The sequence below is a fragment of the Cydia amplana genome, chromosome 2, assembly GCF_948474715.1.
Source record: "Cydia amplana chromosome 2, ilCydAmpl1.1, whole genome shotgun sequence".
Classification (NCBI taxonomy): domain Eukaryota; kingdom Metazoa; phylum Arthropoda; class Insecta; order Lepidoptera; family Tortricidae; genus Cydia; species Cydia amplana.
In genome coordinates this window covers 17971821-17997477 of record NC_086070.1, presented here as the reverse complement: position 1 = coordinate 17997477, position 25657 = coordinate 17971821, and the positions used below count along the sequence as shown (strand labels likewise).

General features: G+C 41.8%; 1 protein-coding gene across 2 annotated transcripts; it reads left to right on the top strand.

Moving 5' to 3' along the window:
* The first annotated feature begins 8470 nt into the window (after positions 1-8470).
* Positions 8471-25657, top strand: LOC134659506 (ER membrane protein complex subunit 1). Of its 2 annotated transcripts, XM_063515157.1 has the most exons (17): positions 8471-8659; positions 8741-8856; positions 9221-9352; positions 10839-11037; positions 11672-12005; positions 13198-13384; positions 14077-14193; positions 16023-16037; positions 16749-16915; positions 17438-17581; positions 19035-19202; positions 20016-20120; positions 20606-20810; positions 22300-22452; positions 23016-23192; positions 24004-24237; positions 25007-25657. In XM_063515157.1, the coding sequence occupies exons 1-17, from the start codon at positions 8517-8519 to the stop codon at positions 25165-25167; spliced, it is 2757 nt and encodes a 918-aa protein (XP_063371227.1). In that variant the 5' UTR covers positions 8471-8516; the 3' UTR covers positions 25168-25657. The 2 variants fall into 2 exon arrangements, with proteins under 2 accessions (XP_063371227.1, XP_063371237.1); XM_063515167.1 differs by lacking the exon at positions 16023-16037 and having other exon boundaries at positions 8472-8659.

The following is a 25657-nucleotide window of genomic DNA, read 5'->3' as shown; positions in this document are numbered from 1 at the left end:
CCGATTGATTTGTAAAAATCAGAGGTAGGTATAATCACTACACTTATAAACAAAGTCCCCCGCCGCGTCTGTCTGCCTGCCTGTCTGTTCGCAATAAACTAAAACTACTGAACGGATTTTTTTTCATGCGGGTTTCGTCTATCAATAGAGTGATTCTTGAGGAACGCTTAGATGTATTATTTGTTAAGGTTTTGTGTAACCGTGCGCAGCCGGGGCGGGTCGCTACCACTAGTTGAAATATGTGCGTACGGAAGAATCTGCATGATTCATTTCATATATATATATATATATGTATGTGCAATGTGCATCACACTTAGGCCGCTCGCCGCGCCACCGGTCGCGTGCATCTAGTCCGCGGCTTTACCTGCACTACACCAATTCAATGGTGTGAGTGTGAGCGTGAAATACAATATCAAAAATAATAGATCAAGGCAAGATTTTAAAAATTGCATGGAATCGGCCTCCTACTGTCTAGAGCAGGGGTCACCAAATGGCGGACCGACGACCTATTTTATTTTTTTGCTTATTTAATAAACTCAATGGAGAAACGGACCGCGATGGTCATTTTATTTTAAGAACCGGACCCCTGATGAAACTAATTGGTGACCCCTGGTCTAGAGTGCTCTAGCTATAGAAAGTTTTTTTTTATTAGGCCCGTTGTAAAGTGCCATAGCCTGCTTATTAACCGAGGGATATGGAATCTATTTTTAACCTTATTGTGCATTTTATTATAATTACACACCACAATGCGCACAAAACGAGGTGTGAGGGTGTAATCAATAAGGACTTCCCGCGAATGTACCAAATAGAAGCCCTAAAGGAGTTCCGCTGCACAAATACATTAGTAGCATGGCCTGAAACTATTAAATCATACCAATTTTAACCTTACTACAACGCAATACGTATTTTTTAAATGCATATATAAGACAAGAAACTTTCGTGTTTCAACAAGCGATTATGATCCTTGTACTACTAAATTAAAGTCTTCGAAGACTGCGTACTTGGTTTGTGGGCTTTTTGTAATGCATGTGCGACGCCGCCATCTGTCTGCAGTTCGCGATTGGCAACTGGTAAAGATGGAGTTGAAAGTGCACTTTTTGTAATTTCTGAAGTACTTGCGTGATACAGTCGCCTATAGAACTTCTGCAAACCCAATAACGTTGCTGACTGTACTGTACCTGTACATCGTATTCAGTCAATTGTATAAAAAATAGTTTGTGCGCCACGTAACGTAGGCCGTTGACTTAGACGTCTTAGGGCCCGGGCACATGTCCACGGTGCGGCGCCCCGGCCACCGTGTAATGGCGCGGTGCCGCCACCGTGAGACGGCACGGCGCTGTGCCGCGGCACGGTGCCGTGTACGGCGGTGCCGCCACACCGTGCACCGGCGGACGGCGCACCGCTCGGCAGTTATTGTTTTGTTTGCTGTTGCATAGTTCTCACGTGATAATTAATATTGAATAATTTTACGGTTTAGACAATTAGCGGCGGTTATTCAATGTTTATGTCTCACAACAGTTTAAATTCGATTTGTGCTAATTAATGCACAAAAATGGCTGACAATTTAGATGTCGACTTTTTAATTTCACTAGTGGAAGCTCGTCCCGTTCTCTGGGACAAGACTAAGGAAGACTATAAGGATAAGAATTCAAAACCCGGCCAAGTGCGAGTCGGACTCGCGTTCCAAGGGTTCCGTACATTAAGTCAGACTCACGCTTGACTGCACATTTCTGATAGGTTTTCCTGTCATCTATAGGTAAATAACTATTTTGTGTATTTTTTTCAAAATTTTAGACCTAGTAGTTTCGGAGATAAGGGGGGATGGTCATTTTTTGCCTATTTTCTTAATAACTGCTAAACTATTAATCCTAAAATTATAAAAAATATATATTTGAAATCCTTGCAATGAACACTTTCATTTGATATGTAACACGATATAGTTTGAAAAACTTTATTTTTTAATTTTCTCATTTACCCCCCAAAAATGGCCTCCATATTTAAAATTCATTTATTTACGTTACACGTCCATCTTTGGGTCACAAACTTACATGTGTGTGCCAAATTTCAACTTAATTGGTCCAGTAGTTTCGGATAAAATAGGCTGTCACAGACAGACGGACAGACAGACGCACGAGTGATCCTATTAGGGTTCCGTTTTTTCCTTTTGAGGTACGGAACCCTAAAAATAGAAGGATGGAAAGATGTCTGCCGAAATATTTTTCCACTTTTTGTCATGCGAACTAAGAAACAGCAAAACAATAACTGGAGCACCGCCGTTCGCCGGTGTGCCGCGGCACGGCGCCGTGCCGTCGCACCGTGCACGGCACCGTACACGGCACCGTGCCACGGCCGCGCCGTCTCACGGTGGCCGGCGTCGCACCGCGGGCCCTTAGACTAAAGGAGAGGACCCGCGCTCCAAGTCGTTCCTGGTGCAAAGGCTGTCCATAGCTTTCCAACATGGTAATGCCGCGAGCGTTAATGGCCACTTTCGCACCGGAAGCGGAAGTTATGACTAATTAATTACTTTTTGTAATAATTTTTAATAAAATGAAATAAATATTTAGTTATATAAAAAATACTATTGTCTGACATATTTATTAAATACCTACATATTGAAAATACAATTAATACGAAATGTTTTGAATGCATCGGGCAATATTTTAAGGGCTGCTACGTTCGCGTCACATCGCGTATTTTAGCAATTTGCACCAATAAACTGCACAACAAAACTTATATTTCTATTTATAAGAATACTAGCGACCCGCCCCGGCTTCGCACGTGTTAACAAATTATACATATAAACCTTCCTCTTGACTCACTCTATCTATTTAAAAAAAACGCATCAAAATCCGGTGCGTAGTTTTAAAGGTCTAAGCATACAGACAGACAGACAGAGAAGCGATTTTGTTTTATACTATGTAGTGATGAAATGGTAGTGAATAATAGGCCGCATATACTTAGTCAGCGGCTGTGGTTGACCCGCACCTGCAAGTTTATATGCTGCAGCTGACTGTACATATACTTACCCATGTAGGTACTTAATATGTTTATGTTGCCTTAAAATGCACTTAAGAATAATGAAAACGGGTCACGTTATATGGAAATTTCTTTACAATGTGACCCGTAAAATGGGGATTGTGTGGAGTCGATGAGAACACTGAAAGCTGGTGCCACCTAAGTACTTTCTTGGCGCTGTTCCAAGTACACCTATCCTAAACGATGCTCCACACTCGACCGATTTATTAAGACGAAAGACAACCCGCTTCTCCATACAAACGTAGTGCCCATTTGCTATACAATATAGCAAAACATAAACCATCTGATTATGGCTAGAACAGCCGATTGCAGATTAGACTTTAATAAAAAAAAAATATAGCAGTGGTTCATATACATATATCAAATTCTGTAAAAATATTTTCTATAATGTTATTATCCAGAGAGGAAAATGGGGCCTACGTTTGTATTGTATAGCAAAGCGGTCACGTGACGTGGTCCCCTTTGCGAACGTGGTCGTGGAGATTTTCGCGACGTGGACGAGACTCCCCATTGATGAAGATGGCGTCACAACTCAGTAGGTACTTGGCGAGGTTACCGCGGTTTGTAATTTGTAATGTTTTGTTACTGAGGCTCAGCAAGTTGCAGTCAACATCTTGGGACTCTCTTAATAGGGTGCGCCTGCAGGTCGAAAACACTGAAGTGGTCAGGAAGTCCGTATATAGGTATTAAGTCTTGCACAGACTTTGCAGCGACAGTGTGAAAAATGCCACTATAAACGTAGTATTTTCATGGGAATTTCGAGTTTACGTGGCACTTATACAATGAGTCACTTGCCAAGTCAGTGCAATGTCGCCTTGATCTGACTCTACCTCTAAGTCTGCCAGTGAAGTGCTACGTCAAGTATGTAGTTATGGCGCGGTCATACATTGTCTCTACCAAATCCGTGCAAACTTAGTTCAAAGGGTAGACGGAGAATTGCGTTTCACTCGGGAGCAAAGTTTGTATAACCCTGGTGATTTCACTTTTAAAACCACTCGTTATTACGCTCGTGGTTCAATCAATTATCGTATCATTCGCTATAGTTCGTTTTTTTTAGCATTAGAAAGAAGGTAAGCGATCTTGACATGTCTTTTAATTGAAAAACGCTTTTTAAAAATCAGTAACTTATATACTTAATATGAAAGCAGAAGAATATTATAAATGATCGTATTAGATTCATAGGTAATTGTTACATATTTGCCGTGACTTATTTTTAAAACATGTTTTTCAATTAAAAGATACATCAAGATTGTTTACCTTTTCTCTAATGCTAAAAAAAACGAACTATAGCTCGAGTATCAAGTATCAATATTAACACGAGGGTCAAACAACAGCTTTGCTCCTTAGTAAAACAAATAACTATTTAGCTTATAACGACAAAGCGCCTTTTTACCGTTTTGACGGCCAAAAGCTCCGGAAGAAACCAATTACCTACAGGTTTTTACCGACCTTTCATTGAGGTCAGATGACCATATTGTTGACAGTACTTGATAGTTGATGCTATATTAATTCAATGCCACTGATTGTGAGTCGTAACCTTGTATATATGTACAAGATCGTTATAAGTAGGTACAACTTCAATAAACTACCCTTATTAACCGACTTTCGAAAAAAGTGCTTTTTGACTGGTTGTAATTTAAGGCTAGTTCGGACTACGTTAGTAGGTAGGTACCTAATTTAATCGAGTGGCGAGTGTTTATGACTTTAGCATTCCTAAAGGGTCTATGCTGTGCACATGGAGCATAGGGACCCTTTAGGCTTAATAGTGGGTGGGAGTGGGCAACGGCATCATATAAATTACTTGTTTTAAAATGACTCCATGTAAAGAAGTTTGACAAGGTAAATCAATATTTTGCGGACCATCTCAGCCAGCAGGGGCTCATTCTCATTTTTAGTGCTCCGTACGTACCTACAGTCCGTACAAAACATTAGGTATTCACGGAATAAAGCACTTATGGGATATGGGATCATTTAATTCGTTGTGTATATGTCGGCGGCAGATCGTAAAATCGGGCATATCGAGATATTCCTAGGCATATCATGAAACGCCGCCATTTCATGATCTGACTAAGATTAACCCAGGCGTATCACGATCTGCCTTATAAAAGAGGCGGCAGATCGGTCAGACCAATGTATTCGTTGATATTCCTAGCTTCATACCGGGCGCATCGTAAAATAATTGACGAGATATTCCTAGGCATATCATGAAACGCCGCCATTTCATGATCTGACTAAAATTAACTCAGGCATATCACGATCTGTCTTATAAAAGATTCGGCAGATCGATGGGAGCAATGTATTCGTCGAATTCCTAGCTTCATTCATACCCGATCGCATCGTAAAATAAATTGCATTTTTTGCCACTGGTGGCGCTGCATTCTATATGGCGCTGCGTCCGAGTCCAGTGTTGCCAGATCGTACCTTTTAATACAAGTTTACGTTCCTTTTGAGCCTTGAGGTTTGCTCGATATGGCTGGTGGTCGCTAGGCAGATCATGAAATGCCGGCGTTTCATGATCTGCCTAGGAATATCACCCATTGAGGTTTGCACGATATGGCTGATGGTCGCGCTAGGCAGATCATGAAATGCCGGCGTTTCATGATCTGCCTAGGAATATCCCCCCTTGAGGTTTGCACGATATGGCTGGTGGTCGCTAGGCAGATCATGAAATGCCGGCGTTTCATGATCTGCCTAGGAATATCATCCCTTGAGGTTTGCACGATATGGCTGGTGGTCGCGCTAGGCAGATCATGAAATGCCGGCGTTTCATGATCTGCCTAGGAATATCACCCCTTGAGGTTTGCACGATATGGCTGGTCGTCGCTAGGCAGATCATGAAATGCCGGCGTTTCATGATCTGTCTAGGAATATCACCCATTGAGGTTTGCACGATATGGCTGGTCGTCGCTAGGCAGATCATGAAATGCCGGCGTTTCATGATCTGCCTAGGAATATCACCCATTGAGGTTTGCACGATATGGCTGGTGGTCGCTAGGCAGATCATGAAATGCCGGCGTTTCATGATCTGCCTAGGAATATCACCCCTTGAGTTTGCACGATATGGCTGATGGTCGCGCTAGGCAGATCATGAAATGCCGGCGTTTCATGATATGCTTAGGAATATCACACCCTACTTATTTGATATGCCTAAACGTCGCTAGGCAAATCGTCAAACGTTGATGTTTGAACGATATGGCTGGTAGTCGCTAGTCAGATCATGAAATGGCGGCGTTTCATGGTATGCCTAGGAATATCTCGATATGGCCGATTTTACGATCTGCCTCCGACATATATAATTTCCTACTTTGCAATCCGACAAGTTTTGATATATAATATAGGTTTAAAGAATTTATTACTCATAAGAATATTACAATTCACTTACATGAGTTAACATTACTTATACTAAGAAGTAAGAGTTAATTATCTTGACGAGAACATTTTTATTAGTTACCTATATAATATTAATATGGCGAGAAAAACCTTTTTTCAGCTACAACACAACATATTTGCCGTCTTGCAATACCTATTACGTATTGTATTTAAGTTATATAAATCCTGAACCCCAAAATGAGACTGAAATCCCGATCAAGACTGTAAAATGTTGGATTTTCAACTTTTGGGAGTTAGTTAAGTACCTATAGAGGAAACCCCAAATAATCTAAACTTGAAGCCAATTACGCTTGAACATAATAAACAGTGAGATCGAGAGATTCACTGAGAGCAATGTCAAATCAGGAACATCTTTGTAAAATTTGAATTTCTCTCCGGCCACCGTATTTGACTGACGCAATGCAGTTTACCCGCTGCGCTACGCTCGATAGGGATTACCTTTGCGAAACCTATTTGTTTACACGCTGTAAGTGTAAGACATTCTGTATTTTTTTAGGGTTCCGTACCCAAAGGGTAAAAACGGGACCCTATTACTAAGACTCCGCTGTCCGTCCGTCCGTCCGTCTGTCCGTCTGTCACCAGGCTGTATCTCACGAAGCGTGATATAGCTAGACAGTTGAAATTTTCACAGATGATGTATTTCTGTTGCCGCTATAACAACAAATACTAATAAAAATAGAATAAAATAAAGATTTAAGTGGGGCTCCCATAAGTACAACAAACGTGATTTTTGACCGAAGTTAAGCAACGTAAGGCATTCTGTATTTTTTTAGGGTTCCGTACCCAAAGGGTAAAAACGGGACCTTATTACTAAGACTCCGTCTGTCCGTCCGTCCGTCCGTCCATCCGTCTGTCACCAGACTGTATCTCACGAACCGTGAGAGCTAGACAGTTGAAATTTTCACAGATGATGTATTTCTGTTGCCGCTATAACAACAAACACTAAAAATAGAATAAAATAAAGATTTAAGTGGGGCTCCCATACAACAAACGTGATTTTTGACCGAAGTTAAGCAACGTCGGGCAGGGTCAGTACTTGGATGGGTGACCGTTTTTTTGCTTGTTTTGCTCTATTTTTTGTTGATGGTGCGGAACCCTCCGTGCGTGAGTCCGACTCGCACTTGGCCGGTTTTTTATCTAGGTATAATTGGTAATCATATCAAACTGATAAATGGTATCGGTAATTATATTTACTCATTATTTTTTTAATGGTTTACCTTACCGCATTAAGTGTTTGATCTAGAACCACGAGTGTAGCGAGTGTAGAGAGAAAAATGGAATCTTGAGCGTTGCAAAGCACGCAGGGTTTCAAAGCACGAGGATTAAACAAAATGTTCCCCTAGTGAAACACAAAATGTTTCTACCACACCAAACCGAAGAAAATAAACTGTAAGATATCAAATAAAATGAAACCAAATTAATTAAACCCGAACAAAAAGCAGCAATATACATCGAACAACGATGAAATGTAAAGCCTCCGCTTCGCGCCGCGATTCGCGCACGAGTGTGGAGGGGGCTTAAACAAAACAGTTCGACAGATAAGATATATAGCTGGTCAACCAAATCTTGTCAGTAAAAAAAGGCGCGAAATTCAAATTTTCTATGGGACGATATCCCTTCGCGCCTACATTTTTCAAATTTGCCGCCTTTTTGATCTGGTTGGCCAAGTATAAATGACACGCGATTTTCGAACAATTCAAAAGCCCCCTCCAGAGTATGTGCGTGAATCGCGCGCGAACCCGCGAAGGCGTGTGTGGAATTAATTTCGCTCTCTGCGAAAATCGACTCTACACTCGCGTTCGCGGCTTCGCGCCGCGATTCGCGCACGAGTGTGGAGGAAGCTAAACGTAGTGTTGCTCTGTTGCTAACCCCGAGATTTTTCAAATTTGCCGCCTTTTTCTACTGACAAGATTTGCTTGACCAAGTATATAATAAAATGTTATATTGAAAATCATCATCTTTAACTTATTATAAATAAATATTATTTATGGCGTTTTAGGCAATTTTATTGAAAGTTTGACAGTAACAATTAACGTAATTATTACATAGCAACACATCGATTTTCAGTCATTGAAGTAATTCAGGCCGAAATGGGGGTGCTGTCAATTCGATTAAAACCCAATTTTTTGGGTTTATTGCGATCTTTGAACAGTATAAACTGGTTTATTGTGTTTTTTAGCTTAATTAACCTATCCGAATGTATTTACGAGGATCAAATCGGCAAATTCGACTGGTAACTAGCTTTTAGGTTATGATATTTGTATGTCATCCTAGGGTCTCAAGTAAGTGAATTTATTATTTAAATCGTTTTCAGGCGTCAAACCTATGTCGGGAGGATTAAGTTTTCGCAATTCGACACAGTTTCAACAGCGAAGAAAATAATTGTCGCTACGGAAGAGAATGTACTGGCGGCTTTGAATTTGAAGACAGGTTCGTTGTTTACTAATCTATTTTATTGACCGCTTCCGATCATGGTAAATAAACTATTCCCTCGTTAATTCAGTGAATGTAGCTTCCGTGTGAAGTTCTGCGACTACAGTGTTAATAAATGTACCTAGAACAAAAATATTGTGTTCATTTAGTTACTAGATTTAAGTCACTTTACTCAAGTTTTATTGTTGTAAGTACCGTAACTGTTGCTTTTGCTAGTTTGCAATAATACATTTATGCATCATATATTAATGCAAGCTATTCATAAAAGAAAACATTAAATAACACACTAATAATACTTCAGATTTTATACCTCTTTAGAACCTTATAAGGAAAAATATTTATGAAGTTGTTTTGTTGGCAGGTCAAGTGGTATGGCGTCATGTATTCGAGTCTGCGTCTGCAGGAAATATCCAGTTACTGCATGTCAGTGAAAAAGTGGTGACGGTGACAGGAGCAAACCCATACCTTGTGCGGGGATGGGATTCTAATACTGGTAATACTAACCTTTCATTTGTCAAGTCTTGTACTTTTTACGAGCCATTTGAACTTGTACCTTCAACTTTAAGATAATTATTTCAGGGCCCAAGTTTTTTACAACTGGTTTCAAACAACTTTTGTATATATATTTCTATAAGTTCTAATTCAACGAGTCTAGGAATCCAACATAAATTACCTAGTGATTCCTACAATGAAATTGATTGTGATGCCTTTCCCATTAGTCGTAAATCATAAATTAGTTATAAGACTCATACAATTATAGGATTATCCATTGGTCGTGGGCTCAAGTCCCACCCAAGACAGTGAATTTTTCCACTTTTAATTTATTTCGAAGCTTAATAGCATCCTTCGCAGACGTTTCTGCTTAATATAAAATTAATTATAGGATTACACTTAAAAACATGACATTCAACCATTTATCACTTTCAAATAGTAACATAATAGAGTCTGTGCGGAAAGAGAAGAGTTGTGGAATGTATTGATTGGGCCCCATACATTCCTTACTTAATACAAAGAGTACAAAATGCGTGTTATAGATTTTGTTACTCAATACCCCCTAGAAGCCACATTACCCCGTATTTGAACAAATTGTTCATACTGAATATGTCCTCTCGGCGACATCTACATCTTGCATGTCTCCTCTTTGGCGTCTTAAATAATAAAACTCCAGAATATCTCTTTTCCAAAATTAACATTTCAACATTTCACAACCGTCATGGCACTAGGTGAAATCGGCGCTGTCTCTTAGAAATGTACCCTCAAAGAACGATTGCATTTACTGGTTGTTTCCGATATCTCGCGACCAAATGCTGGAATGATATCCCTCCACCTGTAAGACGGCTCAAAAATAAGCTAACTTTTAAACACCAGTTTAAAAAGATACTGCTTGATAAACAAAAAACAGGGATACCATACTTTTTGGTTGCGGATTTCAGGATCTAATCGGTAATTCGGAGAATCTCTAGGAGATCTTGAGTCAAACCCTATGCACTTTCTCACTTTTATTTTATTTTATTTTATGGCCACTGTAATTCTTATTTTTGTTTTATTTATGTATTTTATTTCTGAACACTTATAACACACTTCACACTTTTTACTCAACTGTACGTGATCTGGGTTCCGGCAGAATATCAGTGCTTTGCTCAGTAGAGTGAAGCGTATAGCTGAGTCGGAGCCCTTTTGTTTTTGCTGCAATGCACACAGTGTATCGCAGGGTGATGGCAGGTATAGCAGGTAAACCCATTTTTCGTGTGTAAGTATTTTTTATTTTTTGTATTGGTTAATTTTGTACATATTTTATTTTCGTCGTGTTTGTAATCTACCTACCTATTTGTAAAATGTGTGTTGTTGCAGCAAACAAATAAACGATTTATCTATCTATCCATCTATCTATCTATCATTCCACGACTTTTCTCTTTCCGCACAGACTACACCCCAAAAAGGTGTAGTGTATTTCTAAAATAATTTACACCAACTTCCAGGTATTCTGCTCTGGGAATGGTCCCTCACACTCCAAAACGATGACCAGGCAGTGTTCTCCGAGTGGTGGGTGCAGAACAACATGCTGGTGCACATGTTGCCGGTGTTCGGCTCACAGATTGAGGTCACCATGTACAACTTGATGACAGGACAGAATAGAGGATCCACTTCTAAGTTACCAGCACTCTGGACTAATGATGGGTGAGTTTAGTTCAATTAATAATTTTATTAGATTTATACTATGATGCGGTAATAGTATTATCACAAAATATATGCCACAATGCCTGTTATTGCCAGTTTATACTTCGTGTTTATTGAATTCTTAATGTCAGTGTAAATTGTTGGGGCTTTACTATTTTTGTGGCTAAATTATTTTTTATAAAAAGTAAAAATAAGTTTAAAACGAAAAATAATCTCTTAATATAACTTGCAAAAATGCAAACTATACTCATGGTGCTCCCACATTGGCCAACATTGTGTGACAGGGACAACATAATAAAGCACTATTATGTTGCACCTGTCACAATGTTTTATATTAATGTTGTTCATTATAATCATTACTCATTTCCATACCAGAAAATAAAAAAGTCAGGAATACTTCAAATGTACATATACAAGCAATTTTTTTAAGAATCTCATTAACCCTTTCCATGTGAAGTTGAACTTTATGTATATGCACGTAGGTCGATGTTGCTCTGTGGTCTGTGACCGATTAATCTGTCTTTGGCGTTGAACCTACGGTGCGGATATATCGATCATTGGTGTCCAAAAGGTTAAAGTGTTATAGTGTTTGTATTGATTTTTATTAATCATAAAAACTGTTGTTCTTATACAGCTGCCTCCTGGCTGCGCCACATTACGTCTGTGCTTCCGGGAAAATGGGGAGCAATCTCCTCATCTCCCTAGACGTCACCTCCCAAGCCGTCCAGATCATCAGCAAGCCAGTCTCCAATTACATTGACATTGAAAAGTATTCTGGCAACATCCGACCATTGGACGGCAACAGTGTGCTGCCTGGCTTTATACTAGAAGATTCCAAGATAGTCCTGATCAAAGACCATGAGTTTGAGGTGCTCAATGTGCCACTGGCTCATCCGTTGGCGAGTGTGGCGATTGTCGATGGACCTAGTGGATCAATAGTCCTGCAAGTTTGGGATGATAGTGCAAAGGTAAAGATAGATTATTAATATTTTTGTGATATACAAAATTATTACATTTAGGCAAAAGGAATTAGATTAGAATAGATTGTGTGCCAAGTTTTATACATAAGAGTGAAGTAAGTAAGTAATCATTTATTGTCAGATTGTGCATGTCAGTTTACAGATTTTACAAAATTATTAGATTGGTGAGTGTCACAATCAACCGGTTTACAAATTCCTTATTCCTAAAATGCATATAGTACAATTTAAAATACACTAAAAATTAAATAAATGGCTTTATGTTTATGTTTAGCTTTGTTGGATAAAAGAGTTCTTAACACGAGATTTTTATACGTCAGAACTTTTTATACCTATTCCTATAATATGATACATTATTTAAATGATTTTTTTCTTAATTCCTTAATTTCTGAAGGTGAATTCTTTTTTGCAATAATATTCTGCAACATGGGGAATCGTAATGTGACTGCTATATGTTGCTACTTACTCCCTAACCCTAAACAGTCTTCTGCTTTCCTTATTAAAGTCTGGGTGTCCAGGCGACGCTGTAGGTACGTTATGTACAGTGTCACATTACATGGGAATATGACAAAAAGGTGTCATCTCCTACATAACAATTTCAATTCAATTTATTTATTTGCTTGAACATACACAGTTGTCATGGTTACATGTCATAGGGGTGTTATAGGTACTCATTGTAGCTATTGTGTACATGCATGTATGGCATAGAAGGTAGCATCCTATAGAAGTGGTCTATGCGTGCCTCCGTGAGGGACAAAACATATAAATTCAACCAATCATAGCGTCGCATCGCAACGCTATGATTGGTCGAATTTATTTGTTATGGTGGGCAACAAATGAATTCGACCAATCACGGTGGTCAATTTACGGTGGGGAATAAAACAAGATGTGAGACTGTGACAAGGACAAACAATAATAGCGCTTTCGCTGCTACTCCTACTGAAAGATACATAAGACTATCCCGTTCTGTCAGTTATCCCCACCACTCATGCCCAATCCAGTTATACTAGATTCATGATGTATGGTCTACCACAGTATGGCATGCAAAATCTTAGATTAACTTAAATTAAAATAATAATCTAATTACAATTAAAATGACAAGTTATCAAAATATTCCTTCAGATTATACATGGTCTTATTAGTAGAAACAACCATGACCGAGTCCGTATATATTTACGTGCAGGGTCTGTCGATGTGTGCACACTCGTTGTCGGGCGCGGAGGTGGCGGGCGTGCGCGCGGCGGGTGGCGCGCACGTGCCGGCGCCGACGCTGGCCGGCGCGCTGTGTGCGCGCGGCGCTCGCGAGCTGCTCGCCTGCCGCCTGCTGCTCGCCGCCGGCGACGACGCGGCGCTGCTGGTGCAGCAAGGAGGTGCTCACTTATGATATACAGTCCGCAGCAATAGTTGCTAAGCGGGCGAGGTATTCAAATTGATCTCTACGCGACTTCATTGTTAAGAGAATAAGAGCGCGTCAAGGTAATTTTGAACACCTCGCCCGCTTAGCATCTATTGCTGCTGACTGTACCACTGCCTGTGTGTTTGTGTACACCCTCTAAAACATTTAGAAATAGAGTTCTATCTCACCAATTTGCATTTAAAACTGCATACCTGACACATTCCCTGCTTTACATACATATCTTTATATGTAAAACTGTTAGGGACTTAGAGAGTGGTAGTCGCGTAGTCCCATCATATAATTACTAATTAGCCCATAATCACGAGTACACTGTAACTAGCAAGAGAAGATAGAAAACGGAGAATTTAATCAACCCGAGCATAAACGAAAAACTTCATGATGGCATCCACTTTTTACATTTCGGATTCGTGTTTAAAATATGTATTAAATTAAAATCCTGCTACCGAATCTGTTTGGTATTGTAGCATAATGAAAATTGAGCTAGACATATTAAATTTGGTAGTTATATATTTGTGCAATAGAACTGACATTTTAGTACCTAAATAAGATATGAAAACAGGGTTTAACTGTTTCTAACTGTTATTCTATGTCAAAAGAAAGCTTTATTTGTATTAGTCATTGATTTTGTGGTCTAACTTGTAACAGGTCGCGTGCTATGGACGCGCGAGGAGGCGCTGGCAAACGTGGTAGCGGCGCAGTTCGTGGACCTGCCCGTGTCGGACCTCGACGCCGCCATCGAGGCCGAGTTCGACCACAAGGAAGGTATGTTCAGAGCAGGGATGTTGCGGATGCAGATTTTTTGACATCCGCGGATGCGGATGCGGATATTTAAAGGCTCACATCCGCGGATGCGGATGCGGATGTCAAGATTAGGTACTTAGAAAACGTCAAATATTACATTTTTAGTATTTTTTTTATTAAAAAAAACGAAACGTTTAGTATTTGAGCAAGAATATAGGTGCGTTATATTTAATAAACAGTAACTTCGCCGACTTTTCTGGATATAGACGATTTCGTTATAGGTAATTAGTGATGGGTAGGACATCAATTTAAAATGAGTTTGTATGAGTACCTCATTTTCTAAAATGAGGTGTTACAATGTCTTACTTCAAATGAGGTGAGGTACTAGCATATTTTCAGCATCGACTATTCCATTAATTCCAACAGCGACAATTTTTTTATGGAAGGTTTATGTATAATTTGTTAATCCGTGCGAAGCCGGGGCGGGTCGGTAGTTATTATATAGAAGTGACTAACTTACCACCTCAGATTAATGTGATGCGCGCGAGTAAATGAGTAAAATGAATAGAGGAGTAAAGTAAGACATTTTTGCGGTACGAAGTACTGCGACAAATTAACAAAATGAGTGGTACAAATGAGGTGCCTCACGAGTGAGCGACTCAACACTATAGGTAATGACGAAATTACCTAGCACTTACGCTGCCGCTAAGACGTTCCTGTACCGACTTGTTCGACATCCGCATCCGCATAAGCTCCGCATCGATTTTATGCGGATGCGGATACAGATGCGGATGTTGAAAATAATGCGGAAGTTCCGCGGATGCGGATGCGGATGTTCGCAACATCCCTGGTTCAGAGAACAACTTATATAGGGTGGATTTTCATTTTGGGTCAGTGAGGGCATCTACCAGATCACGTGCTGCTACGAGAAAACGGTCTTAGAAGACCTTCCCTCGATTTCAAATTAATGAAGATTGGCTTTTATAGATTTTAGAAAAAACATACAGGGTCTTCTAAGACCGTTTTCTCGTAGCAGCACGGGAGCTGGTAGCTGCCCTCACTGACCCAAAAAGAAAATCCACCCTGTATACTAAGGGCTCATTTATGGCTCCTCTACACGATGGGCCAACGCCGGCCACTCCAAGGGACGCATTTATGCGTTAGAGGGAGCAAGTGATATTGCTATCTCATTCTACCGCATGGCTGCGTCCCTTGGAGTGGCCGGCGTTGGCCCATCGTGTAGCTGTAGAGGAGCCATTAGACGGCGCGCGAACTCGTATACGATTTTAGTTACATTGCGGACCATTGAGGTTACATCAACACAGCCGCCCGATCAAATGACGCAATGTAATGAAACTCGCATGCGAGTTCTCGCACCGTCTAAATGAGCCCTAAGCTAAAAGATACCTAGAAGAAGTGGCTGCCTCCCGCAATAATGTAAAAAAAAACCCTGCGTTATATGCCAATACAATCCATTTCATGACAAAAATGCCTTACATTATTATGGAAAAGAGCTGATACTCTTCAAACTTCTAGGTCGATTTCTATGCTCACTCGCTATGTTTCTATGTCGCAAGAAAACTCGCTTTCACGTAAAAAAATTCGCATCGAAATTGGCCCATCCGTTGGAGATCTACTATGCCACAGACAGACATTGGCGTCAAACATAGACTCCTCTTTTTGCGCCGGGATTTAAAAACCGGCCAAGTGCGAGTCGGAAGGACGAAGGGTTCCGTACCATTACGGTAAAAATCAAGTCAGTTCAAGTTTTTACTATGTACTTTTTTTTTTCAAATATGTAGATACATTTTTATTACCGATTGACTTACTGAGATTCTTTGTGTTTATAGCTGCCAAGATGTATGGTAAGTGTAGTAGTTGTGACTTGTGATGTGTTGTTACTGGTACCCGAGTATTGTAGATATTGGACAAGAGACTCCCAATTGTTATAGTGCTAAGTGCTAACTCTAAATGTGTATTTGTGGCCTTCAATAATGAACAGTTGAACACTGTAATTATTTCTGTTTTACCTTAACTTCACATGTTTACACTGAGACAGTCACATGTGAAAGAGATACATTCTGTACAACTCGTTCTTGTCTGCTCCATGTTTGTAGCTTGACCAGCAAATCATGGCAGAAAATAGCTGTGGAAGTACTAACCAAATTTACCAATATTCTTATCTGATCATCAGTAAACCTTGTCTTTACAATAAGCTTTAGCAGTCCTCAGTCAACGGTTAACTCTTCTTGTTACTCGCGTAAAAACGCTTAGCGAAAACAGTCCCGTCAACCGGGGTGAATAGTAATGGCTGGGGTAAATAGGGACAAAACTTAAAATGTGATTTACCTGTCAATTTCCCACACAAAGTGTATCATTCGATTGAAAATAATAGTAGATTGTGTATGATATAATTCGTGTGCGTAGTTAATAAGAAATTGTCAGGTAAATCACATTTAAAGTAAAATACAATAAATGACTTTTTACTTTTTATTTTACTTTTAATGTTTTGTCCCTATTCACCCCAGCCATCCCTATTCACCCCGTTTGACGGTGCATAATGGTTTGTCCGGTAGGTTCTGTGTGGGGCGCGTTCACCCGCCGACTCCGCACGCAGTACCAGCAGCTGCAGACGCTGCTGCGCGGGCTGAGCGGCGAGCGCGCCGCTAGCGAGCCCTCGCCGCTAGTGCGCGACTACTTCAACCTGCACAAGATCATCGTGCTGGTCACCCAAGCGGGCAAGGTGACGATTTTATTAGTGATTTGTCTCCGGGTGGAGGTGTTTCTACTGAATGTTGCTGTGTTTTTCATGACATTATATGTCTGTAAACATCGTGAAATGTGTAAGTATTGACTTGTGAAAGAGCAGAGCCATTGAGGCCTACTTACAGAGTAAATTTTAGAATTTCGATTTCTGGGGCGTTACCATGATGTCCTTCTTGCGATTCTGTTTAGGACCTAAACTGAATCGCCAAAGGACGGAGCTATATAAGTTATATAGTCGCAATAAGGACACCATGGCAAGGCCCCCGATAGGTTGTATAACTTAGTTGCATTCTAGTCTCGCACGTGCTACGAGTATATCGGTCGATGATTGTGACGCCTCTTACTGCAACTAGATTTGCGCCAGTCGCACCGTACTCGTCTCTTACTAGTTTTATCTTGAAATCAAACAGTATATGTAATCATAATTAGACATTAGCATTTGCCATAGTGGCTGGAATTATAGTATAAATGAACATTAACAACGGATCTGTATCCCCAGATATTTGGCATGGACAACTTGTCGGGCGCGATCCTGTGGCAGCGCTTCGAGCCGCGGCTGGACGCGGACGGCGCGCGCATGTTCCTGCGCCGCGCCGCGCGACACCCGCCGCACGACGCCTGCCTCACCATCGTTGGCAAGCAGGTCAGTTCATATTATGGACAACTCGCCGGGTGCGATCCTGTGGTTCAGCCATTGACTTATATCTCAGGACGGGCCTTACGGGCACTAAAAATGGTACTAGTTCAGCGGTGTCATTCACCAATTAGAGCCAATCGTGCAGTCTAACGCAACCAGTTGCGATCAATAGCGCGTGTGATGCGAACTCATCAACTAATCGCGTTGTAACAGTGCATGTCAGACCGCTGTACTGGCCCCATTCGTGCCCCATTCTTATTGCCCGTAAGGCCAGTCCTCACAGTCCTGAGATATACGTCAATGAGTTCAGCAAGCAGGCGGTGAGTACCTATCTCTTAGAGCAATTCTGAGTTTAATGTGGTCGTTCCTAATATGCTTAACGTGCGACAAACGACTAATAAAGCGTGCTATGAGCCTCGCCGCTGCGATGCAACGAGCGCAGTGTTTTAGAGCATCTGGCGACGGCGGCGTGCGCTGCGGGAACAATAACATCGGTCAGCGCTGGCGATTTATGTTTACTCTAATTATCTCTACCGATTGTAAAGACTGCTATGCTTGAAAAATAGGAAGTCTAACGACTTCATAGTTTCTAAAAGTTGTTAAATAAAAGTTTTACCATTTGAGGAGTACAGTCAGCAGCAGAAGTTGCTAAGCGGGCGTGGTGTTCAAAATTACCTTGAGACGCTCTTATTCTCTTAGCAAAGTTGCGTCAAGTTCATTTTTAACACTTCGCCCGTGTAGCAACTTCTGCTGCTGACTGTACAATATATGTTTAAATTATTTGCTCGTTTTACAGGACCTACCCGGTATACCTAAGTGGATATAAGGCAGAGCCTAGTTTATTACTTCCTGACTTATCTCAATTACGCGCGACTAGCTATGTCTGTCTGATTATGTCTTATATGTTATGTTATTTAATACGGAGCATAGCATAGCATAAAGCTATTAGAAGTAGCTTTTAAGAGCCAACAGGAGCTGAGATTTAAATATTTTAGGTAAATATACCCGTCTCGCTAACGGAAGCGGCTCCTGTAACTAGTGCGATAAGGACAAGGCGAAAAATCCTGCGTAAAAATCTCAAAAACCGAGGTTTCGTACTCGACTGTTTCCTCCTCCAAAACTTAACCAATCGTAACCAAATTTGGAAATCTAAATGATTATGAAATTATCTGTGTCGGACCGTTTTGCTTTTTTGGCTAATCGATATCAGTTTTGAATACCACGCCTCTCATTGCGGCATAGTCAATTAGGCCATTTTGGCCATTTCTGAAGGGCTCTAGCGCCTTAAATAACAAAAATATCAAAAAAAGCAAAACGGTCCGACACAGATATTGACAATATTATTCTGTGTTGAAAAAATCATTGCTCTAGCTTCAAAACCCACGGAGGAAACAGTCGAGCACGTTTGTATGGAGGAATGACCACTCATGTTGGCTCTTAACGATTATACGTTGTACAGGATGACGGCAACGGGCTGGTGATCAACTTGAACCCGATCCGCGGCACACCGACGGGCGGGGGCGCGGTGCCGCTGGACTCGCGGGTGCTGCAGGCCGCCGCGCTGCCGCAGCCCGACCGCGACGGGCTGCACGCGCTGCTGCTGCTCGACGCCGACGAGACGGTGCAGGTACGACTACACTACGACGCGTTCGCGGCCCTGGGGGGCGATTTTTGAATTTCGATCGCTCAATTTCGTCACTCGGAAATCGGGGGAAAACGGCGAAATGCTGATTTTTAGGGTTCCGTACCCAAAGGATAAAAACGGGACCCTATTACTAAGACTCCGCTGTCCGTCCGTCCGTCCGTCCGTCCGTCCGTTCGTCTCTCACCAGGCTGTATCTCACGAACCGTGATAGCTAGACAGTTGAAATTTTCACAGATGATGTATTTCTGTTGCCGCTATAACAACAAATACTAAAAACAGAATAAAATAAAGATTTAAGTGGGGCTCCCATACAACAAACGTGATTTTTGACCGAAGTTAAGCAACGTCGGGCGGGGTCAGTACTTGGATGGGTGACCGTTTTTTGCTTGTTTTGCTCTATTTTTTGTTGATGGTGCGGAACCCTCCGAGCGCGAGTCCGACTCGCACTTGGCCGGTTTTTTGAATTTCGATCGCTCAATTTCGTCACTCGGAAATCGGCGGAAAAAGGCGAAATGCTGATTTTTGAAATACGAGCGATAGAAATTGGGAATCGAGTGATATTGACCACTCGTTATCAATTCTATTAGTAGAATTTAAATGTAGTAGTGAATATATTATTGAACGAAATACACGAAATCGAGCAGTCGAAATTCAAAAATCCCCTGTACTGGAACTGTAATGCTTGTCAGCATATTAAATTATATCATCCATCTGTACATCTTCTATTGCGCTCAATTTATTTTTAATTATATTACCACTATTACCAGTTCCTAATGTAAACTTAATAATCTGCAGATTTTCCCGTTATCCGCGGCGCCGCTAGTCGAGAACATGTTTATGTACGTAGCGGATAGAAATACGGCCAAGGTTCAGGGCTACGCTCTCCGATATGACGGAAAGGTGAGTTTTACTTCTGAATTTTGTAAATATCACTTACACTAATAGGGAATATTACGCAAAACTCTGTGTAGAGGGCGTCACTAGCACAATCATAGTAATAGGGGTGTAGTGTAGTCACAGTTCATACACAGCTGCTATCAGCTGATACAGCTGATACCTATCTCCCACATATGTACTTTACTACTTTACAGAACATTAAGTTAACGATGCCATAAACCTTGACTTACTGTAATTTGATATACAATGGTTAATGACCATTGCCATAACTTCCACTCGATTAAGCCTGTTAAAACTTTAGTATATAAGGCCAGCGCTTTCTACCAATAGATCCAGTATTTACTCGACTCTTGTGTTATCATTATAACCCCTGAACGCCGAACACTTCAGGGGCCTATCTGGGGGGCTTAGAAGCCAACCAGTAATTATATAATTTTCAGATACAGATGCATAACTTCTTGCTACCGTTGTATTATTTGACTTTGCAGACTGTAGTAGCGGAGAAAACGTGGTCGCTGAACCTAGGTGGGTCCGAAGGCTCCGGACACCGCATCGTGTCAGCGGTGGGCAAGCGGCCCGACGAGCGCGTGCACTCGCCCGGCCGCGTGCTCGGAGACCGCTCCGTGCTCTACAAGTACTCCAACCCCAACCTGGTGCTGTTCCTGTCCGAGGGCCCGGACCCGCTGCACAAGGGTGAGGATATAGTCGGAGGAAAACTATCAGTGATAGTCCATGACTAAAACGTGGTCGCTGAACCTGGGTGGGTCCGAAGGCTCCGGGCACCGCATCGTGTCGGCGGTGGGCAAGCGGCCCGACGAGCGCGTGCACTCGCCCGGCCGCGTGCTCGGAGACCGCTCCGTGCTCTACAAGTACTCCAACCCCAACCTGGTGCTGTTCCTGTCCGAGGGTCCAGACCCGCTGCACAAGGGTGAGGATATAGTCGGAGGAAAACTATCAGTAAAGCTTTGGATTCCTCCGAAAACGGTGCCGTCATATTACGGCCGCTATATAGCGTTGACTGACGTCACTAGAACGTTGTCTATGTAAACAAGATGGCGCGGTTTCCTAGACGGCGTTACGTTACGTTGATTGTCAACGTAACGTAAGATGACGGCCGTCATGACGGTGTCGATAGTTTCGTGAACGTTTTATTAGATAGCGGTGACGCCATTTTGAATAAATGACACGAGATTTCAATAAATGATTCCGTACTACGATTATTTTCCTCTTCTGATGATATTTCATCCTCCAAGTAAATTATAGATGATCAAGCAAATCTTGTCTGTAGGAAAAGGCGCGAAATTCAAATTTTCTGTGGGACGTTATCCCAATTTCATTTCCATTCATTTTAGTAACCACACGTACGTATCAAATGCGGATGCATTATGTTCAACTTTTTCTCGTAATATAAGGACACAAACAGTTTATCACTCCCATGGCTTGCCTACTCAAACTGTATAACCCTTATTACAAACAAACTTACTGGCATATGGATAAAAAAGGAAGGACACATTAGTTCCAATTTATACGCATAATTTTGAAGCGCCGTCACTGCAATCTATGAGTACGTTAAAACTATATAACTAAACAGCCCACCCAAATCTTACAGTCCATTTCAATCATGTATTCGCTTACTTTTGCCAAGATTATTATATAATTCAAATTTTCTATGGGACGATATCCCTTCGCGCCTACATTTTTCAAATTTGCCGCCTTTTTCTACTGACAAGATCTGCTTGACCAAGTATACAGTGTGTAAATCCAATACGGGCGAATATTTAAACGGTGGTTAGCATAGGACCTAAAAAGTATATTGAGATAGATTTTACTTAGAAATGCATTGAAAATTATAACCATACAAAATAATTCGGCCCGCAATGTAATACACCACACACGTTACGGGATACGAGCTTTTTAAAGTAACTGTCAACGCTTGTTCGTATCTCGTATCTCGTAATGTCATTATCATCTTGTTTCTTAATGTTTACAGTACATTGCTGCTCGGTACATGTGGAAAAAATTAATCACGGGGTCATAATTAAGTGTAACTTAAAAAAGCATCTTAATTAATGATAAGACGGGTAAATTCTATATCTGGTTTAATTTATTGCCCGTATTTGACTTACACACTGTATTTGCTCGTGGGTCAGTGTTCGCATACCAAATTAGATATTATTTCCAGACGTAGTGGTAGCGACGTTGGTGGACGGCGTGTCGGGCGCGGTGGTGGCCGCGCAGGCGCAGCGCCGCGCGCGCGCCGAGCCGCTGGCCGTGCACTCGGACAACTTCGTCGCCTACGTCTACTACAGCGACCGCCAGCGACGCTACGAAGTCTGTGAGTCCCATTCCCTACCACTTTGTGCACTTTCTGACTGGAATTACACAAGTCTTATGCCGGAATCACACTTCGCTATGCGTTATTTGTTATGCGCGTTATTCGGCCGCATACGACGAAGTGTGGAGGGTTCATTCGTCTATATTTGCTATATTTGCCCGCATAACGCATAAGCGCGAATAGCAAATACGCCTATCCGTCCACCTGTCGGTTTTTTGACACACTTCAAAGGACACGAATAAGCCGAATATGCGTCTCGACTGCCCACACTTCGTTCACTCATTCACTCGCTTACGCTGTTCAAAGTCAAAACGCACCACATATGTTTGGCACACCGGCACCAAGTTTGGCACACCGGCACGAAGTGTGGATGCCGTGTTTGTTGTTCGCTCACATAACAAATATTTGAGCGAATACAGCGTAGTCGCATAACAAATAACGCATAGCGAAGTGTGGTTCCGGCATTAGCTATGATAGATCCATTTCTGCGACTCAATCTGAATCGACGCTGCCTCATTCTTTGATTTTGTAATACAGAAAAATAATATAGAATGATATTTCAGCGACCATGGAGCTGTACGAGGGCAAGCAGCGGTGGCTGCCGGCCGGCGCGGCGTTCAGCTCGCTGCGGTCAGAGCGAGCGCCGTCCGTGGAGCGGCAGACCTACATCCTCACCGCCGCACCCACCGCCGCCGCCACCACGCACACCGAGCGCTCGCTCACCGACAAGCACGTGCTGCGTGAGTACTGTAGGAGCCTACATCCTCACCGCCGCACCCACCGCCGCCGCCACCACGCACACCGAGCGCTCGCTCACCGACAAGCACGTGCTGCGTGAGTACTGTAGGAGCCTACATCCTCACCGCCGCACCCACCGCCGCCGCCACCACGCACACCGAGCGCTCGCTCACCGACAAGCACGTGCTGCGTGAGTACTGTAGGAGCCTACATCCTCACCGCCGCACCCACCGCCGCCGCCACCACGCACACCGAGCGCTCGCTCACCGACAAGCACGTGCTGCGTGAGTACTGTAGGAGCCTACATCCTCACCGCCGCCGCCACCACGCACACCGAGCGCTCGCTCACCGACAAGCACGTGCTGCGTGAGTACTGTAGGAGCCTCCGTAGAAACTTTGCCAGGACCCGAAATCGATTTTGAGGGCGATCGGCCCATAAACGAAAATAATATCTGGGAGACCGAGCTTTGCTCGGAAAACATATAAAATCTCAAAAATGCGCGATTTCCCAGAGATAAAACCTAGCTAGATCGATTTTTCGCCCCTGAAAACCCCCATATAGCAAATTTCATCGAAATCGTTAGAGCCGTTCCCGAGATCCCCGAAATATACATAATAAATATATAAACATATAAATAAATATGCAAGAATTGCTCGTTTAAAGGTATTAGATTTAAAATGACGGCCACATTTTACGATGTCAGTTCTACTTCACGAATTTATATTTGGAAACCTTCAAATGTTGGTCATTAAATTAAATACTATTATGTACTTTTAGATCCATTAACTTAAATTGGTTTATCATTTGTTTAGTGGCATTATCGACGGGCGCGATAGTGGAGCTACCTTGGGCGTTCCTGGAGCCCCGGCGGTCGGCGACGCTGAGCCCGGAGCAGCGCGAGGAGGGGCTCATCCCGTACGCGCCGGAGCTGCCGCTGCCGGCCGAGGCCGTCGTCAACTACAACCGCAGTCTCCACCGCGTCACGGCGCTCTACACCGAGGCCGCCGGCCTCGAGAGCACCAGCTTAGTGCTCGCCACTGGACTCGGTGAGTCTTACTCGTTCAATTAAAATTTTTGTTGCAGCGAGTCACGTCTATGGTAAATTGTGTGAACTTTTATGGTTGACACCACCGGTGAAATTATCGTTGCCATTGTAAATATACTTTCAAAGGAGTTCCAATCTATTTTATGTACGGGTTATTCCCACTAGCTACCACCAAGTTGTTACCAGTGGTAACTACTGGGAGTTTTTTTCCCACCTTTTACCACTGGTAACTACTGGGAAAAATAATTCCCAGTAGTTACCACCAAAATTTTGTTCGAGTTAAATACTAATAAAAACAGTATAAATAGTAGAGTATAAATATAGAGTGATTTAATAAATAATTATAAGTCGATTAGTGTTTTAGTAAACTACCTTGAAAGTGACTAAAAAGATTGAAACAGTTTAACCGGTACTAGTACAAAAACTATAATATACGTAAGATAAATTTGATAATCCATTTAGATTATTTTTACCATACTATTTATACTGTTTTTATTAGTATTTAACTCTAACAAAAAATTTTGTTACCACCAAACCGAGTTGGTGGTAACTACTGGGAATAATTTTTCCCAGTAGTTACCAGTGGTAAAAGGCGGGAAAAAAATTCCCAGTAGTTACCACTGGTAACAACTTGGTGGTAACTAGTGGGAATAATCTTAGGATGTACTTTTAAAAGTTTTAATGATTGGCTAATGATTGGGTGGTGTAGTAGTTATATAATGGTTATATATTTAATTATAAAAAAAACATTGTTTTTGTTCTTCAAACAGATCTGTTCTACACGCGAGTGGCGCCCTCAAAAACATTTGATCTCCTGAAAGACGACTTCGACTACTACCTGATCACGCTGGTGCTCGCCGGGCTCATCGTCGCCACCTACAGCTCCAAGTACTTCGCCTCACGGAAAACCTTAAAGAATGCGTGGAAGTGATGCGGTGTTAAGAAATTTTGACTGTATAGCTGGAGCGTTAGGGTTGAAATTTGAATGATAGTTTTGATTCATATTTTGAGCGTCCGTATTGAGAGTATTCAATACGATGCGCAAATATTGGACTGGATGTGTGTAACCCCTCAGTTAGGGGAATATCAAATAGGGTGAGGTTAGTAGGTGTTATCTTTGTGATACATCAACGGGTAGTTAGTAAGGTATAAACTACTCTGTATGTATAATGTTTCTCCGTTTTGTTACCCAGTAATAGTAAGTGAATTGACTTTGCACCAGCAAAGCCAAGCAGTTCGATATGCAGTGTGCAATATTTATTATCAATATAAAATAAATTCTAAAAATTCGTTATACTCAAAATAACACTTTCATATACATTATCAATGAATAGTATTTATAGCATACATGGTCGACTATATAGCATTACTGAGCACTATTCAAAACACCAAATCACCTAGTCGAACAACGCCATCTAGTT